At 42.6% G+C, this 18942-nt stretch overlaps 4 protein-coding genes across 4 annotated transcripts; 1 reads left to right on the forward strand and 3 right to left on the reverse strand.

The window, feature by feature from the left end:
* Positions 1 to 268: 268 nt before the first annotated feature.
* Positions 269 to 5363, reverse strand: LOC135349370 (uncharacterized). The gene is made up of 2 exons (XM_064547904.1): positions 5205 to 5363; positions 269 to 2744 (listed from the first exon to the last, which is right to left on the reverse strand). The coding sequence occupies exon 2, from the start codon at positions 2741 to 2743 to the stop codon at positions 461 to 463; it is 2283 nt and encodes a 760-aa protein (XP_064403974.1). The 5' UTR covers position 2744; positions 5205 to 5363; the 3' UTR covers positions 269 to 460.
* Positions 5364 to 7835: 2472 nt separating this feature from the next.
* LOC135348655 (multiple coagulation factor deficiency protein 2 homolog) lies at positions 7836 to 8703 on the reverse strand. Its single transcript, XM_064546932.1, has 2 exons — positions 8524 to 8703; positions 7836 to 8318 (listed from the first exon to the last, which is right to left on the reverse strand). Exons 1-2 carry the CDS (start codon positions 8631 to 8633, stop codon positions 7943 to 7945), a joined length of 486 nt encoding a protein of 161 aa, XP_064403002.1. The 5' UTR covers positions 8634 to 8703; the 3' UTR covers positions 7836 to 7942.
* A 61-nt stretch (positions 8704 to 8764) lies between these two features.
* Positions 8765 to 14674, reverse strand: LOC135348646 (uncharacterized). The gene is made up of 5 exons (XM_064546923.1): positions 14524 to 14674; positions 14304 to 14392; positions 13497 to 13699; positions 9639 to 12958; positions 8765 to 9319 (listed from the first exon to the last, which is right to left on the reverse strand). Exons 2-5 carry the CDS (start codon positions 14370 to 14372, stop codon positions 8874 to 8876), a joined length of 4038 nt encoding a protein of 1345 aa, XP_064402993.1. The 5' UTR covers positions 14373 to 14392; positions 14524 to 14674; the 3' UTR covers positions 8765 to 8873.
* Positions 14675 to 14689: 15 nt separating this feature from the next.
* LOC135348650 (SNW domain-containing protein 1-like) lies at positions 14690 to 18806 on the forward strand. Its single transcript, XM_064546928.1, has 12 exons — positions 14690 to 14817; positions 15074 to 15143; positions 15361 to 15522; positions 16009 to 16191; positions 16488 to 16769; positions 17261 to 17326; positions 17393 to 17509; positions 17612 to 17753; positions 17909 to 18126; positions 18177 to 18340; positions 18466 to 18618; positions 18673 to 18806. Exons 1-12 carry the CDS (start codon positions 14804 to 14806, stop codon positions 18710 to 18712), a joined length of 1611 nt encoding a protein of 536 aa, XP_064402998.1. The 5' UTR covers positions 14690 to 14803; the 3' UTR covers positions 18713 to 18806.
* Positions 18807 to 18942: the final 136 nt, after the last annotated feature.

Genomic DNA, 18942 nt, shown 5'->3' on the forward strand with positions numbered 1-18942 from the left:
AAGAGTGAGAAGAGAGCTAGCGCATTGCATTATGGCTGCGTGCACAGCACACCAAGGCTTGCTGATGCAGCCATAATAATTTTAGACTGGCATTGATTGTTTTTAACAACAATCATGGTAGATCATTACCCACTCCTGAGTTTCCTGGATTCTGCTAGCCTCGATTCCAGGCCGCGAATCGAGGCTAGGTTCTGCCTGCATGCAAAAAATGATGGCTTTATGTTATGTAGCTTTGGCACCTCCATCGCGGTGCTTTCATTATACAACAGTGATGCAGCAAAAGTTCTTAATTATAAAATTATAGATATCTACAATGCAATGCAGGCTTGTTCGTTCTTGTGTTCTATATAGGTCTAGATCTACCCTGCACAATAAGTATAATACTTATGGGTACTGAAGCTTCTAACAGCTAGTGTATCATCAAACGAAAGAATAAAGGCCTATAATTATAACAATATCTCTATAGTGAGATCTGTACTATGGCTACACCCAGAATGGTTGCTCCAATATATAAGCTGACAGCACCCCCTGGGGAGAATGTTGTCGCTCCATTGGCAATTATTCGTTTATAATCCTCAACACTCCACACAAAATCCCCGACCTTGTTAATACCATCCGGTGCCTCAACGTGTGCACTCTCATTGTACTCTCGAATGATGACACCCATCCCCTCGAGCTGATGAGACTCAATGTGGCAGTGCATGAACCAGTAGCCGGGATTGTCGGCTTGGAAGGCAATCACAACATAACCTCCAGCCGGGACGATCACAGTGTCCTTTTGGATTCTCACATTAGCATTGTTAAAAATAGGTGCCGAAGAATTCCATCTTAGGTCACGACACGTCGATACGTTATAGCAGACTACATCAGGGTTGTTATCCTTAAGCATACCGTCGTCACCGTAATTCCCATGCTGTACACTAAGTACATTGAATGAATGGCCATGAAGATGAACAGGATGTGAGAAATTTCTATTTGGAACGGTTCCCACTGCGCTTAGAATGAATACGATGGCTGGTATGCTTGTAGCATCAAACGAATTGCTTCCAATTTCCTTAACGTAAGTGCATTCACATTCATTAAAAGAACCATCACATTTACAACGCCTGGGTGTGTTCCTTTTATCAACATCATAAGCTCCCATGTAAGTTTGATATGGAGTTACTGGAAGTTTGAAATTTCGACCATTAATTGCACTAGTGCTTCTCTTTCCCTCAAAGCCGAAATTGAAAAACATGCTCGATTGAGCATTAATGTTCTGTGAGACATTAGAGGGAAAGAGAGCAATTAGTTCATGGAGATGGGTACAGTTCATGCCTGGAGCTTCCCTAAATGGGCAGTTAACTACTTTGCATTTATTGCTGTCAGTGCATGTTCGTGGTTGACTTGAAACACTGCCATACTCGGAGAGACCTTCAACATCAACCACACCTGATGCATTATAGTGAAGAATGGCTTCTGCGGCATTTTCAACACCAGTTTCCAATGTTTCTGCTCTAATCCAGTAATTATTTGTAGGTTGATCAGCAGTTACGATCACATCGTAGCGTTCTCCAGTATGCACAATGACATAATCGACATCTTCTACAGGCTGAAAAAAGTGTCCATCTGAAGCTATTACAACGAGTTTATGTCCATCGATAGAAAATCTGTATGCAAACAAACTTTGTGCACCAATCAATCGAAAACGATATGGTTGATCAGTGACAACATTGAAAATACTAAGTTTACTAGGTGCGAAACTTGAGTCTACATTGCGGTGTCTCCCTCTTCCATTTATCAACCCAGACCAATATGGTTGTGGGCCAACTTCAATATCATCAGAGCTTCTTGTACGGCTATACAAATCATTGCTGCGTATGGGAATATCACCAACTGGTTTGTTTGGATAAAATCCAAGAGTGGAATGGAGTTGAACAAACAAATTAAGAGAAGATTCCCGTTGCCAGTCAAGAAAAGTCAAAGTGTGTTCGTTTGTCAAATCAGGGAGTGGCATGCCTAATAGGGCTGAAACACGCTCTCTTCTACCGACACTCTCTTGTACAATAAGTGCTCCAAACAAACCATCAGTCCTCTGAGGACCAGCATGTGAGTGGTACCAATGTGTCCCAGCTGGAGTGGCCTCAAATATGTATGTAAACTCTGCACCGGGAACAATGGGAGGCTGCGAAACAAAGGCAACACCATCCATCCAGGGAGATTTTCTTTGATGCATTCCATGCCAATGGATTGTAATTCCTTCACTTGTCAATTTATTGGTAACCTTGACAACAACAATTTGTCCTTCTGTAACTACGAGGTCTGGTCCCGGGATACGTCCATTTAGAGCAATGAAGAGACGGTAGGTACTGCCATCCACAGTCATTGGGAGGCTGCAGCTGGGTAGTGTTTGAGAAGTATAGGTATAGAAGGATTGAAACGATATCTGCGAGCAGTCTCCACATTCAGGGACATCAGCAGTAGGGCAGTTAATCGATGAAGTGAGCTCATTCCCTTCCCAGTAGTAGGTGTCTCCTGGTGTGCCCCGAGTCACAATATCTCCCTGTGTGTCGAGCTTGTAACTGGTGAACGTTTGCAATTCTTCAACATCTAGTTCAAAGTAACACTCAGTGGCATTGCTCCTGCAGACACACTTCTCTTGTTGGTGCGCACAAGTGACATAATGACGACCGGGTTGACTTTGAGCAAATTTTGATAGCATAAACAGAGTACAAACAGCAAAAAGAAAATGCTTAGACTCCATCCTGTGTATATGCATGTATTGTGAATGAGAGTAAGAAAAAACTATTTATACCCCATGCATGCATGCATGTACTTGAATTTCCAGGAATTCTAAGGCCGGCTATAATATCAGTGGAAAAATAAGCTTTAATTTACGATTGAAACTACGTAGATACCAACATGAACCTATAATAACCTCCGAGAGACATATATTTATTGGAAATACCTATATATAGCTGAAGGTATATAACTGTTTATATAATATGCAACCAAAACCAATTATAACTATAGCATGACACTGTGTCATGCTAGTTAATTGGCTGTCACTGGCTATACAGTTTATGGAGCAGAAAAACAACAGACTCTTGCAAGCCACTATACACACACAAGATACTCCTGTTTAATATTTTTGATCAGCGGGGCATTGAGTCACAGGTCACTAAAGCTTGTTGGTGAATGATTTCTCAGCATTGAAACACGAATGAATACAACCGCGATCATTTTTTCTGAGGCGCTCTCCAGCTATTTAGCAAAAATTTGCACCAAAAATTCCTATATATACGATACTATATAAACCATCTGGTATGTCTATCAACAATGCATGATCATGCACTGCAATGGAAAAAGACAATCTGGCTAAACAGCAACATATCCGCTACATAAGCAATGGTTTATGCATAATTAATGGACATGCAGCTGCACCTATACATATATAGATGACATGTACAGTAGCGTTATGTGCCTCTATTGAAAAATAATTTTCTGCATGCCCGATTATCTAATATAAGCTTAACATCAGTCCGTGACAAACTCATTATTATAATAGCTAAGATAATGAAAGTACCGCGGGTGCTGATGCCTCGGTGGAAATGCTAACATAAAACTACTAATAGCTATGCTGCTTTTATACGCAGTCATGATGAACATTAATTTTTGTTTGCTGCATGCAAACTCAAAGAGTGGGTAATGATCGACCTGATTGTTGTTAAAAACTATCGATACCAAAAGTTCAAGTCTAAAATTAATGGTTGCCAATAGTGCAGCAGAGCCTTGCAGCTTTCTTCTCACTCTTGCAGCTACCAATAGCTAGCGTTCTAGTCCAGAGCTAACTACTAAGTAGAGTAGCAACACTGGTAAACAAGTTATTTGGCTACGTGCTCTTCTGAAAAGGCTGCAATGGCATCAAGTAAGCAAAACTAGGCATAACTCGAGAATGAAGCATTATTTTGCAAATTCACGAATTAAGATCCAAGAAAACATGACTAGAAGCCTATAGAAACTCTTACTTGCACTTCATTGATCCTTAAGCAGCTGTAGCAGTCTACACACACACACACGGACACACAAACACACTACTGTATATATATACCTCGCTTGCATATGCGCACCGAGGCATAATCATGCAAGTTCACATGCATGCAGCTATAATTATACCGTATAGCGCGAAATTTTCGAGGGGCTTAATTTTCGCGGATAGCAATCCTACATGTCCACGAAAAATTCAATTACCTGCTTAGCCTCGATCCCAGGCCGAGCGTTCAATTGCATGGAGACGGATCGGATCTGGGGCTATTACCTGCTATACATGCAAAGATTTAAAGGTGTGGCTTCCGGTAAGCAGTCGTTCCGCAAACATTGTGCAACAAAAATGCTTTTAGAAGCCAATCCACGAAATATAAGTGCCTCGAAAATTTCGCGCTATATACGGTATATATAGATAGAGAGAGCAAAGGAAGAGAACTGCATGCGTGAGGAAGACCATACATAGGTGCCAACTGTCCCAGGAAAATCCCGGATTCGGAGGCTCTGTCCCGTCTGGAAATTGCTATTTACTTGAAATGTCATGGATTTTCAAGGTTGCTGCTCCTGAGCCAGGGTAATACAGTCCAAAAAAGCGCTGGCTTGAAAGCTTAAACTATGAGTTTCTTGACTATAATTATGCTGTCTGTCTATATCCAGAAATTAACTTTTTAAGACTATGAAAAGTTGATTAGATCCCACTTGAGACTGCATGGAGTGTGTTAAGCGGCTAGGGAATTATATAGATCCCACTTGAGATGACCTCATGCAAAGTTGCTCTGGTAAGAATTGATCTGGTGGGAGTTGATCTCATGAAAGTTGATCTCCTGTGCACACACCATACAGACTGACCACATGCATGCAGTAACAATATATGCCATGATATTGGGACTGCTATTCTTTTGATCTCAAAGGCAACAAATATCATTACAGTTTTGATCAGCATATTAAAACCGGCATTTATAGAGACATAATTATAATTATATATCACATGGTTAGTTTACATCTGGAACACTCCAGCCAGCATGCAGTTTATGTTGCAAAAACAATGAAAATGACAGACACACGCGCACACACACAAACACTGAACTTCATTCTTCTTCATGCATGCACTTATTATATATACATGCATGCATGATTGATAATTATAATTATATACTATATTTTAGATATTGTATACTCACCTAGCTTAGATGATGAAAATGTATCACAAGGTTCAATTAATATTATAGATTATAGATACTCCTTTATATACTAGATCAGGAGGTATAATCATGCACCCACAATTATGCTTTCTCATGCATGCATGAAGTTTCCAAGCAGTATACAGTGCAGACATACAGTATCCTGCCAGTATTGGCTGAGTTTTGGCGAGGCAATAGGACAATCTTGATTTGCGCATGCGCACAAGGGCAATTCTAGCTGGGATACAATCCGGGACAATAACTGAGCCAACAAGTGAGCCAGTAACTGAGCCACATGGGGCCATTTCCTGGGACACAATCTAGGGCACATGTGTATTGTATAGTATTTTGGTTGCGTACTCTGGACTATAGGCTTCAAAGGTAAGGAACAAAAGGGTGCTTTCCCAGGGAAGTTTCCAAGCAATAATATAAGCAAGAGTTCATAATGTATGAACTCGTATGCAAGATCAAAGAGAGTCAGTAGTAAGTAATTGTCTTTATAGTCTGAATGGCACTTACAATAGTTTCACTATAATTATTGCTTGAAAACTTCCCTATAGCCATGCACCCTTATACTATATGCAAGAGTTTATAATGCATATAATAGTATAAGGGTGCATGGCTATATACATGTATAGGGAAGTTTCCAAGCAATAATTATAGTGAAACTATTGTAAGTGTGCCATTCAGACTATGAATACAATTAATTACTACTGACTCTCTTTAATCTTGCATATGAGTTAATAATTCTGTTTCAGGAGTCCCATGCAGGGCTTCATTTATGGAGGGGGAAAGTGCCCCTGCATGCATGCATTGGCCATGCGTGCATGTATATGCATGGCATTGCATTATGGTGGGCCGTTTGTTTCAAAATTCAAATGTTATATTTTCATTCAGATTACAATACATTCATTCAAGACCTGCAATTGTCATTCAAGATTTTAATGCATTCAAGTCGACAATAATTATTCAAGATATTCATGCATGCATGCATATACAGTCATTAAAACACAACATTTAAGAGATGTCCTTTGCTTAATGCTCAAAACTCGGAGGTCAGCAACGAACCCTGACCTCTTGTTAATTTTCGTCAATCAATGTCATGTTTCTGGTTTGGGAATCACCTTACCACTACTGAGGGAGGGAGTTGATTATTGTGAACCCCATTTCCTGTTAATTAAAACAACTACACCATGCAATAAAACCACAAAGTGTGGCTATTAGTAAAGTCATCTGAAATTATGCATGTTTATGCATCCATCAAAATCTTGAATCTTGAATGAATAATCTTGAATGCTCTTCAATGAAAATTGCACATCTTGAATGAATGTATTGTGATCTGAATGAAAATGTAACATTTAAATTTTGAAACAAACGGCCCACCATATTGCATGGCCCTTTTGTTTTACCTCCTTTGATTCCACAAAACATTGGTCTGTTCTTCAACTTACCATACAGTCAGGTGTGATCAAACAATCTGCATGAGGAGCATGCATATTGTATGCCCCCATGCAGAAGGCCATGCATGTATACTATATCGCACACGAATATCCGGCTTTCCCCTATTTATAGTCTGCTTTCTCCCACCCCCTTGAAAAATGCCGTTTTCAGTCTTGTATTCTTTAGAACACACCTATATAGCCAAGATAATCTGTGTGCCGAGCGCGAGCGAGGTGCAGCCGAGTGCATTATGTAACCGAAAGCCCATCCGAATGATTATTATTAAAACATGTGATTTTAGCTAGGTGCATGCATGCATGTGTTCTATAATGTTCGCGGTACATGCTTAATCCACGAAAACCATGCACAAACATTTATACCCTCGAAATATACCCGCTATATACAGTATTTTTAAAGAATGGTCACCTGACTACTGTTAAGATAAGCTGATTGGCTGGAGATCATGTGATCAGCCAGCACTTGGAGATACATGTCTATATAATTACATTATGCATGAAGGCTTAATTGGAGGAATTCAACCCTGTCAGCATGCATGCATGCATGCAGAGGTATATTCTACTGAGTGCTGACTTTGCTATATTATAGCCATGCAGTGGGTATGGGATTTGTGCACTTGCATGTGGTTTTCTTTGATGCTCAATCAACGTATATACACACATCATGGTAAATGCTATATACACACACTATCAATACCTTGTTGCCCATGCAGTGAGTGGGCAGATCAAAGCAATCCATGCAGTATAATTATATGGTATGTTGCACTGTGTGTGTATAAATGCAGTGGATGGATGAAATCTGTTTTTATGCCTCGGTGCGCATGCACAAGCGAGGTATACGGTAGTTTTTGTGTGTGGACTGCTACAGCTGCTCAAAGATCAATGAAGTTTAAGTATAAGACTGAAGAGTTTCTAGAGGCTTGTTTTTAACAACAATCATGCTTCATCATAACCCACTCTTCGAGTTTCCCTGTGATTCCTGGATTTGCAGCAATTAATTAATGCAAAATGTTCGTCATAATGTGTGTATAAAAGCAGTTATGTTATGTAGCTTTGACACCTCCACCGAGGCATCAGCACCCGCAGTTTCATTCATGCTGTTTTTATTTTCAATCTTAGTTTAAAGACTCGTGTTTCTATACAGTTTTCACTATAATTATGCCATATTTTGATATTCAATGTTCCATATTAATACTCATCCATTATTTTACATGCATGTATAACAAAATTCTTTGAATGAATAATTTTGAATGACTGGCTAAATTATCAAAGCTAAGCAGTTTAAAGATTGTCCTTCTCTGCAGGGGGCTCTTCATTGCCTCGACGGGAGGCTTGAACAAACTCATAGTAGTCCACGTAGCCATCATCGTTCAGGTCATCTTCTTCCATAATGAGCTCAATTAGTTTGGAAAGTTCATCATCACTCATGCTGTACGAGCTGGGGGAATTCCCCTCTTCGCCCTCCTCCCCCTCAGGGTTGTCCTCGTGGAAGTGAGTCATGGCAATGCCCAACTCGTGCCCGTCTAGCTTGTTATTGTTGTCGTAGTCGTGGAGTTTAAAGTAGTGGAATTCCATTGCCTGCTTGTCGTCCAGTTTCAGTTTGTCAGCGGTATCATCGTCACCATCAAAATACTCGCCCATGTGCTGCTTGATGTGTCTGTTTGTGTGCGTGTGTGTGTGTGTGCGTGCGTGTGTGTGTGTGCGTGTGCGTGTGTGTGTGTGTGCGTGCGTGTGTGCGTGGGGGAGTAGTTACTATAAATTAATGGTTCACTTCCTCTGGTCAATCACATACAGGTAGTTATGACAAATGTACATTCTGACATCAGATCTACAAATAAGGCGATTTACACAGTAGTACTTACTCAGCATTATGAACGTTCTTTGGGTCATGTAGGAAGGATCCTTGATCATCAGCCCTCACTAGAGGAGAGGCGATACACAGACAGAGACACAGCAATGAGACCACAGACATGCTTGCACACACGCACACAAAGTCTTTGTCAGACTGAAAGAGTACTGTAGGTAATGATCGTCCAGAAATTACCCTGAACTCAACTGCCAATAATAATTTATTATTAATTATGGTAATGATCATCACACGTCCAGTATAAAATTGCAAAATAATGAAGATAATAACGTACTGTGCTCTCATAAACAACCAGGATCAAAGAGCTAAAATGCATGCAACGAAATGAATATAAAACGCTACAACCTAGCTAACAAGAACGTCTGTGTCCAAATTGTTTAGTGTAGTAGGAGGGTCCACAGACACACCGAGATTGTCCGATATCTGTACAGCACCGTTTCTATCACACGCTTTCAGATCAATCACTAACTGCCCAGTCAGTTCAGGACAAAGTCCAAGAAGCAACTCTTTGTATCGCTTCTCCATCATTTCTCTTTGTTGAGCTCCAATTACACACCTGTCAAACAGGTCGCCAAGGCGCATGTACTGACTGTAGTTGAGGCAGACCACAATCTTGGAGATGTCCACGGACATAGAGCCTGTTCTTTTCTGATGTTTCAGTTGATCAACCTCAACTGCATCGCATGAGATTAAGATCTTCTCCTTGTCTTTGTCTGCCTCCTTTGAGTCACTGGGCACGTCGGGGGTGGAGTCTGTCTGCTCAGTTTTGTTGGAGTCACTCACATCATTACCTATATACAGAAGACGTATACACATAAGCAAGTATCATAAGTGAATGCATTCATTAGGTGGTAGGCTAACCAACAAGCCAGCAACAACAACAATACAAACATTAAGCATCCACCCCAAAACCCCCACGTCCCATATAGACCAAACACAAACCAATCTCAGACAACACACACTTACACACTTACACACACACACACACACACACACACACACACACACACACACACACACACACACACACACACACACACACACACACACACACACACACACACGCACGCACACACACACACGCACGCACGCACACACACTCACACTCACCAATAGTAGTGTCCATCTCCACCAGTTGTGATTTCTCTCTCTTCAAGCGCTCCATCTCCGCATTCACAGCATCTTTAGAGGCCACCCAGTCAGCGGAGATGCCAGGACAGTAGAACTCTCCAGGCTCGTAGTTTGCCTTGTAGGAGAGCTTGTGGTTGTTAGAGTTCCATCCTTGAAGGTAGTAGTACTCCACAGTTGAGTCCTGCTTGGTTCTGTCTTGCACCATTTCGATTTCTTTCAGAGCGGAGTACACACCAAATGAGAGCTTGGAGACCTCCTTAGATACATCATACCACATGTAGATACTCACCATGCCCTTGGGCACTACATCGACAATGCCTACAGCCACAAGTTTTCCATCCAATCGATACATCTGATGGAAAGTGCCGTACTCCACACCATCTATCGTCTGATTGGCCAACGGAGAGTCCACCACGTGTTCACTGTAAGAAAACTCCGATTTCTGAGGCTTTTCGTGTCGTAGAATATGGTAGCTATTGTACAAATCGAATGCCTCCCTTGAGAAGTGCCTGGGCAATGTCTCGATTGTGAGGCGATCTGCTGGCATCCTCCGTAGAATCTTCTTGTAACTTTTGTGAGAATGGAAATCAAACTGCTTCACACTGACTCTCGTCTCCCAGTCGCAACACACAGCGGAATGATTGTGCATCATTCGAAACATCTTGACACCTCCTCTGCGATACCATCCATTGTCGATAAGATGCTGATACTGCATGGGCGTCATACTCCCCACTCGAATTACAAGCTCGTAAGAGGCTCCTTCTTTCTCACAGTTACTACACCAGCCGTAGGTACTTCCATACACACGCCCAATTCGGAAAATGGAAACGTCCGGATCGAGTCCCAATTGTAGAAGTTGATCTTTGGCCGCTGTCGTGAGTTGTATAGCACTAGGTGCCTTGGGTTCAAAGTACTTGTCCTCCAGTGGTAGTAGACGCAGTCCGGGACAGTCATACTGGAACGGCCAATCGCCGACTCGGCAGTCTTCAAGCGAGCAAGAGGGTGTGGTGTGCATGGGCGTAGCAACAGTGTACAGGTCTTGATTCTCAATAACATGCTTCCCCCATCTCTCAATTTCTGGTGACTGTTTCTGGAAGTCAACGTTTTGATACACCTCTCGAATACGATCTTCGATAGCCATCTGTCTCATTGCAGTAGCTCCACTATCAAGCTGTAGATAGGCTAGAAACACTAGCATTGTGTACCCAAGGACCTTCCCGTGTTTGTCTTCTTTGAGGATCTTCACAACCACATCCATAACGTCTCGAGTGAGAATACAATGACGATTGAGCAGAGCCATAAAGCCGAGGGTACTCAGTAGTCCAAGGGGTCGCCAGCGAATCTCCGGACTGTCTTTTCTTGTGTCAAGGATCTTGAGCAACAATGGGACACAGTCGTTTTCAACAAACTGTCGCTTAGCGGCATCACCAGAGGCTAAGATGTGCAGAACTCGGCAACAGGCAGATAGTTGACTAGCATCACCTTTCTCAGCTTCTTTATTGAGCATGTCTAGTACCCTCAAGTGGAAGTTCTGTTGAAACAACTCCTCTTTCACGTTTTGTCCGGCCAGTGCGATATTTCCAACAGCATGGATGATACATCTCTTCACAACGGGGCTGTATGAATCATCAAGGTTTGTGATCAACTGTTCCAAAAAGCCTTCTTTGTAGAGTTTCAATGACAGTTCTTTCTCAGAAGTTAAGTTGAGTAGAATTCGGCTCATTTCGTCTCCAAACTGTGAGCGGGGTTGCTTGCCATATTGGACGGCCTTCTGTAGAATAATAGTATGGACACCAGAGTCTATAAATGGCTTGACGTCTTTCAGAAACTCGAAATACTTGGTGATGAGGCAGGAGAGAAGACCGAGGACGGTGCAAATGATATCGTAGCTGCAACTGTTTACAAGTTCAACGATTGGAACGTGAAAGCAAGTTTCACAAAGTAATTCAACGGATTCCTTCTCACGGATTTGGAACACAAAGAAATGGGAGGCAAACACGACTCGATTTGCAAGAGCATGAAATGCAATCGTATCACGTACAAACGAAATGCTGAGGACCTCGAGAAATTCCTTGTTGCACATTTTTCTCATAGCTTCTGTTGTGATAAGCTTGAGCAGCTTTTGTAGCGAGAGATAGATGACCTCCAGAAGAGACTTGTTGGAGTAGACGACTGGATTAGACAGAGTGTGTTGCAAGAAGAGGTGGTGGTCCATGGCATAGAAATCATCAATCAGTGAATTGAAGTTGGGTACCTTTGGGGCATTTTTTTGACTGAGCAGTGCTACCAATCCTTCAATGGCCAGGTATGTAGGAACTACACCGACATTCGGTTGAACTCGACAAACTTCTTCCAATTCTCGAACTAGCTTGAGCTCAATAAGACGAGGCAGAACTTCTTTGGGTGCTTTGCCACAGAGAAGGGCAATGAAATCAGCACAATTGTTCATGTCTTCTAGACTCGAAGTATCAGACTTGAGAACGCCTAGAATATGTTCCACTAGACCACAATCACCCAGGCAATGTGTATAATAGACGCTGTCGACCTGACAACAGTTAGTGATGAATTTCAACACTGGCATAATGGGGGACCCTTTCGTCTTGAGGACAGAAAGAGCAGCAGGGACGATTTCCATTTCAGCAATGGCCAGAGCGAAGGTTTTGTCTCGAATACACAACAGCATGAGTAGTTGCCAGATCATTTCTTGGAAGGACGTGTCGGTGGCATATTTCTGAGTGGCTAGTATGAGGTCAGAGTACAGGTTCTCTTCGAGGTACTCCATTGCAGCTGGCTTGATGCTTGCAAATATTCCTATTCCTGCTACGATATGTCGTAGTGTGACTGGATCTGTGTCGTCATAGTGATGCAGCAACGAGCGAAGACTCTTGTACACGCCCTCTTTTTCCAGTGCGTCCAATTGACTATCACTCAGCGACCTCACCAAATGTACCACAAACACATTCCCGTACTCAATAGCGTCTTCCTTTTGTTCCGATAGCAATGCAGCGTTGAGGATCTCAGCAAGTTGTTTGATATTGCATGAAGCCGACAGGGTGGTCGGATACTTAGTCCAGAGCAGAATAAGCAACTTCATGGCCGGTTCAACAAGGGAGGGGGTAAACGAGACCCCCAGCTGAGAAAATGCTTCCAGAGCGTTCATTTGTACCTCCATCACATGAGATGTGGGATCGGTGGGTAGCAGTTCCTCGCACATCGGGAGAACGGTACCGGTTACCATAACAACAGCGGACTCGTTTGTGGGGAACTTTGAGAGAACACGAGCAGAGGAAGTCAACAGCCTGTGTGCGTGGGAGGAGGAAACAGCATGTCATTGCTTTGAATCATAATTTGTACAAGATACACTAAATTCACAGTTTCTAGTCAACTGTTACCGTTTTGAAATCAACCTGTTACCGTTTTGTTTTATCGGCCTGAGGGTAATTGTTGTCTATTATGTTATAGCACTACTAAAATAGTTATTAAAATCATCGTTTAGCTTTGAAATTGAAGTTAGGGACTCTGAAAGTTAGCTCCAAAACAGGCCTACACTGTATTTCAGAAAAAACACTCACTGGCATACATTTTTATTGTATGTAGCCCACATTTAATTTCAAAAGATTTGAGCCTCAAAACAATCACTGATATAAGCTAACCGTACTGTGTAGCACTATCAATGCATCTTTTCAGCTTTAAAATTGAACAATCTATCTCTTGTTATAAGGCAGTCAAAGCTAATTTTTTTCTTCTTACACTGTATTTTTTGGCCATAATTACATTACAATGTATTAATAGTCCAATGGCAAAAAATGACAAAACATACTTAGATCAGTGACTTACTTATTGATAGGTGGACAAGTTTGGCTACGTGGTCCCTCATTCACAAAACTGTTCAAGAGCTCAAAATCCGCATCCTGTGCTAACGATTCTTCCTTGGTAGGTGTGTCTGGTTGAGAGGGTGAGTGGTCGGTGGGGGTGTGGTCAACTGTGGGGACGGGGGAGTGGTCCATTTCGGAGTGAGTTGCCTTGTCACTATGATGATGCTGCAAAGTGGCAATGAATGTCAATAAACAGTACGTGCTATAATAATAATAATAACAGTGATTGGGCAATATCCACTAGCTGTAATGAATACTGAATTACAATGGCTTGCAGACATGTCGGTCACTTGTAGGGTGATGACAATAATTACTAGAGAGTAGTTTTAATGTAATGCTATACATTATTGTGTGCACAAAGTCACATGAGTTATGTTAGGAAATGCTCTTATTCTTTGGTTCTGAATGAATTCATTTGAATAGTCCCGACAAATTGCCTCCCCCCTTCATAATTAAGTTAGTGCTCCTGTACAAATTGTCTGTCATCTGTTTCTACTATTTCATATGCTTGGACACCAACCAATTAATTACTGGGGAAATGTTTGCAATAATAATGAGGTCACCATCATCATCACACCATTACTGACTTTCAACAACATGTTGTATAATAATTAATATACAACATATGCACGTGTGAACATACTTTCAATATACAGCTAAGGCCCATGGGATAACTTGGTACACGTAATGGTACGAGTAAATGGTGAACAGGAATCTGATTGGATAACTACAATAACAATAATTAAATGAGTGTGGTGCACGGGCGTACTTGCTCCTGAGGGCTGTCTGGAGGCGTGGTCTTTCCCTGGGACCGCCGGGTGGATTGGGAGTGACCCATTACCTAACGCGATGGATAGCCTGTGTGCGTGTGCGTGTGTGAGTAGTGGAGAGTGTGTGTGGAGTGTGTGCGGAGTGATTTATATTCAACCAATGCTAGTGTACTGGTGTCTGTGACTGCATCTGATATAAGTGTCTACAGTAGATCTCACCTGCTTGTGTATATAGGCTTGTGTTTTATATATCTTCACCGAGTGCTACAAGGTCCTGCACCGTATCTACGCTGTGTACCAATGACTCATTAAACTGTACTGAAGTCTCACACACTTCAGCTAGCTAGGTACTAGGTAAATACGTCATGATGTTATTGATAGATATCACATGTACTAAACCCAACCTCTTTGTACATCATTGATGTGAACATTAACACAACGTGGTGATCGTGAAGGTGTCCGGTCGATCAAGATCAGTGAAGACTTCTATTAGCCGGCCATGTCTCTAACAAAGTAAGTGGTTCTAAATGTTATTGATGAGTGTGCTATAGGCTAGTGTGTACCACCACCAAAACCACTATTAGTAGTAGATCTATGTTGTATACAATCAGGTATACGATCTATCAGGTATAAAGGGGGAAACCCCTAGTGTGTGTTTGTTATTACATTGTCTTGTTGGTACAAGCATGTAACTTGTAGTGAGGGAAAACCCCCAGTTCCAATGTCCAATAAATATTCGTTGTAAATTGTTACCTCTCCATCACTCCAGATTGCTACCCAAGCCTACACAGCTGGAGGCGGACACAGCTCACAGCATCGACCACATCTACCAGCAGAATGTGAGTATATGCCTCCATCACCCATCATCTTATTTACTACACCCATTTATTTGACCTTACCCTTACGTATGCATATACATGTGTACACATCACTCAGTAAGTAAGAATCTCGAAATTATTATCGGTATACCTACATGTACTCTATCTGTAACTACAATTTGAACCACAAATGGTGATACTGTACAATAATTTTCATTCAACCCTCCCCCTCTCCCAGGTGAGTGCGCCGGTGGCACGGAAGGAGCCCCCTCCGTACGGACAGAGAAAGGGGTGGATACCTCGCTCGTTGGATGACTATGGCGACGGAGGTGCCTTCCCTGAGATCATGGTGGCGCAGTACCCTCTGAACATGGGAGCCAAGAGCAACATAAAGGGAGAGGTAGGTCGGTTTGTTTAGTACTGTTACTGTATTGGGTAGGAGCAATAGGGCCGCAGAAGCATTGTGTTGATATTGATATTGGTAGGAGCAGCGGGGCGTGGAAGCATTGTGTTGATATTGGTAGGAGCAGCGGGGCCGTGGAAGCATTGTGTTGATATTGGTAGGAGCAACGGGGCCGTGGAAGCATTGTGTTGATATTGATATTGGTAGGAGCAGTGGGGCCGTGGAAGCATTGTGTTGATATTGATATTGGTAGGAGCAGTGGGGCCGTGGAAGCATTGTGTTGATATTGGTAGGAACAGCGGGGCCGTGGAAGCATTGTGTTGATATTGGTTGCAAGTGCATGTAACACATACTAAACAATTTTCTCTCAAAATTCAATATTAATGTTCTATTATGATTTCTGTAGGTACAGTTAGTTTCTGAACACATAATTGTATTCATCTAATCCACTTACATGCCCCCCCCACACACACACACACGCAGTCCTCTAAGGCGATTGTTCCCCTCCAACTGGACGCCTCTGGGAAGGTACGCTACGACGCCCTGGCACGACTAGGACAGCGTAAGGACAAAGTGATACACAGCTCTCTCTCTGCTATGGTGCAACGTGACGTCCGACCCAGTGACCCGGAACTCATCAAGCCTGACGATGAGGAGATAGAAAAGGTTGCTTAGAAGTTATTATTAATAGCCAGATTGGAATTTTATAGTTGTGTTTATACACAGTTAAGTGTGTTTGTTGATTGGAGTACATTAAGTACGTTAAAGCTAAGTGGATGAGTCGATGTCTATTATGTGCATAGAGATCTACACTTGATACGCCACTAAATGCAATACTAACATGAGTGGCCAGTTAGTTTATCAGTGATCTGTTCAGCCTCGTCAGCAGGCTAAATTTACTCTTTACTAATTATGTAACGTGAGGTTGATAATGCCATGCTAACTCTTGACCCACTCCACAGACAACCGAGGAGACAAGACTAGCTCTTGAGAAGTTAGTCCAAAAGAAAGTGACCGCAGCACTCCCAGTGAGAGCGGCAGACAAACTAGCCCCTGCCCAGTACATCCGCTATACTCCAGCACAGCAAGGAGTCTCCTACAACTCAGGGGCTCAGCAGAGGATTATTCGAATGGTGGAAGCTCAGAAAGACCCAATGGATCCACCAAAGTTCAAGACCAACACCAAGATCCCCCGTGGTCCCCCCTCACCCCCCGCACCTGTACTGCACTCTCCTACTAGGAAGGTACGATCCATTGGCTGATATAAATGCTCAGTGTACACATACATACTAGTGCTATACACAGTCACTGGCAAGCCTGCAAACTTTATTCCAAAACTAGCCAGCAAGTACAGTTTACAGTTGTGCATGTAACTTGAATTCCGTCGATCCAGTTTCAACGGTTTTATGATTTTCTGAAAGCTTAGAACGAGACCTTTCAAATGGTGTCATCTATGTTCATATTCGGAATTTCCCAATTTCGGCCAAATACCATGGATTATAGCCCATGGTCCATAGGCGAAAAATGCCAATTATGGGCCCTACGAAATTTTAACACGTCATTTGAAACATCTCTTTCTAAGCTTTCAGAAAATCATAAAAATTTTGAAATTGGACCAACGGAATAAAAGTTGTGGCCATTCAAAGATGCACTTAACACTATAGTTATCTTAAAGCTACACTCTATGTATTTTGTATAAATAAGAGCACATTTGATGCCTGTTATTCAACTGTAGGTGTCGGTGAAAGAGCAACAAGAGTGGAAAATCCCTCCCTGCATCTCCAACTGGAAGAACCCAAAGGTGACCTCTCTCGTTCTTTTTGGAGGTGGTTCTACTCATAATTATTGTGTGTTCCTTTGCCTGTAGGGTTACACGATACCACTGGACAAACGTCTAGCTGCTGATGGGCGTGGCCTACAGGATCACACAATCAACGACAATTTTGCCAAACTTGCTCAATCTCTTTACACTGCTGACAGAGAGGTGGGTCGTGTGTCTCTTTGATAATCAGATAGCATTGTATAGTGAGCTATGTGAAGCCTGTCACACACGCGCACACACACACACACACACACACACACACAGGCACGTAAGGCCATTGCACTTCGTTCAACCATGGAAAGAAAATTGGCCAACATTGAGCGTGAGAAGAAGGAGGATACCTTGCGACAGCTGGCACAGAAGGCCAGAGATGCTAGAGTTGGCATCAGGGCTCCAGCCAATGAAGGTATGTAGTGTGTAATTTATTCGTACTGCCAGCAGACACCTGGTGCTTTTGTGTACATACCACACACATACATGTACAATCTGATAGTCTGCATACCTTAGAGTACTGTACATTGTAATGTCTTTTCGTGTTTCCTAACTCCCCCTTGTCCGCAGACGAGTCTACTGACATCCAAGAGAGGGACCAGCTTCGATACGACAGGCACAAGGAGAGAGAGAGGCAGCGACGACTTGCCAAAGCCCACCCGGACAAGAGGTCGAAAATGGACCGAGACAAAGACAGGGACGTGACTGAGAAGATAGCTCTTGGCCTTCCCTCAGCAGCTGGCTCAAAAGAGGCCCAGTTTGATCAGCGGCTCTTTAACCAGTCAAAGGTAAACACATACGCATGACATGTGGAAGTTAATATCTCACACGCACACAGGGGCTGGCCTCAGGGTTTTCTGGAGGGAACGATGATATGTACAATGTGTACGATAAGCCCTGGAGAGCTGGGGCTAACCTGGCTGAAAAGATTTACCGTCCTGGCAAGGCTGTCGACAAGGATGTGTACGGGGACGATGTGGAGAAACTCATCAAAACCAGCAGGTGCTTAATTCTCTAAGACCTGTTACTATAACGACTATACGTTGTCATTTCATGACCATATTATTTTGTGATAATACTCACTAACTGTAATGTTACTTTTGATACCAACTTATGTTCACTGTTAGATTCCAACCTGACCGTGGATTCTCCGGTGCGGATGCTGATCAGTCGCGAGAGGGGCCGGTCCAGTTTGAGAAAGCGGTGGAGGAGGATCCATTTGGACTGAACAAGTTCTTGACAGAAGCTAAGAAGGCGAAACGACCGTCAGAAGACTCTAGGTGAGAATTGTATTTACGTTTTAGCATGAATCATGTATTTTTTTTTTTTTACAGGGCTCCTGGATTGAGCAAGGCAAAAAGACCAAAGTATTAGATATGGAACAGAGACGATTTGACTCAATATGGATTCATTTACACGTATGCATGTACCCCTGTGTGTCACATGACATTGAATTTTCTTGCACTGGGGGATGGTCAAATTGAACAACACTCAGTCGCAGCTAGTATATACAGCGTGGGAATGCGGCCTCGGTGATGGGCACAATGCATAGACCTGCAGACCCTCTCCCTTAGAACATGAATTATTCTGGTGTGTATATGACT

Source organism: Halichondria panicea, chromosome 15, assembly GCF_963675165.1.
Source record: "Halichondria panicea chromosome 15, odHalPani1.1, whole genome shotgun sequence".
Lineage (NCBI taxonomy): Eukaryota > Metazoa > Porifera > Demospongiae > Suberitida > Halichondriidae > Halichondria > Halichondria panicea.

What these genes read in the sequence shown, in the direction of transcription:
- LOC135349370 (XM_064547904.1), bottom strand. Translation starts at nt 2,743, where the DNA reads ATGGAGTCTAAGCATTTTCTTTTTGCTGTTTGTACTCTGTTTATGCTA.
- LOC135348655 (XM_064546932.1), bottom strand. Translation starts at nt 8,633, where the DNA reads ATGTCTGTGGTCTCATTGCTGTGTCTCTGTCTGTGTATCGCCTCTCCT. An exon ending in AAGAACGTTCATAATGCTGA is followed by an intron (nt 8,319 to 8,523) that starts GTAAGTACTACT and finishes GCACACAAACAG; the next exon opens with ACACATCAAGCAGCACATGG.
- LOC135348646 (XM_064546923.1), bottom strand. Translation starts at nt 14,372, where the DNA reads ATGGGTCACTCCCAATCCACCCGGCGGTCCCAGGGAAAGACCACGCCT. An exon ending in CAGACAGCCCTCAGGAGCAA is followed by an intron (nt 13,700 to 14,303) that starts GTACGCCCGTGC and finishes GCCACTTTGCAG; the next exon opens with CATCATCATAGTGACAAGGC. An exon ending in ACTTGTCCACCTATCAATAA is followed by an intron (nt 12,959 to 13,496) that starts GTAAGTCACTGA and finishes CCACGCACACAG; the next exon opens with GCTGTTGACTTCCTCTGCTC.
- LOC135348650 (XM_064546928.1), top strand. An exon ending in CAGGGCTCCAGCCAATGAAG is followed by an intron (nt 17,754 to 17,908) that starts GTATGTAGTGTG and finishes CCTTGTCCGCAG; the next exon opens with ACGAGTCTACTGACATCCAA. An exon ending in CGACCGTCAGAAGACTCTAG is followed by an intron (nt 18,619 to 18,672) that starts GTGAGAATTGTA and finishes TTTTTTTTACAG; the next exon opens with GGCTCCTGGATTGAGCAAGG.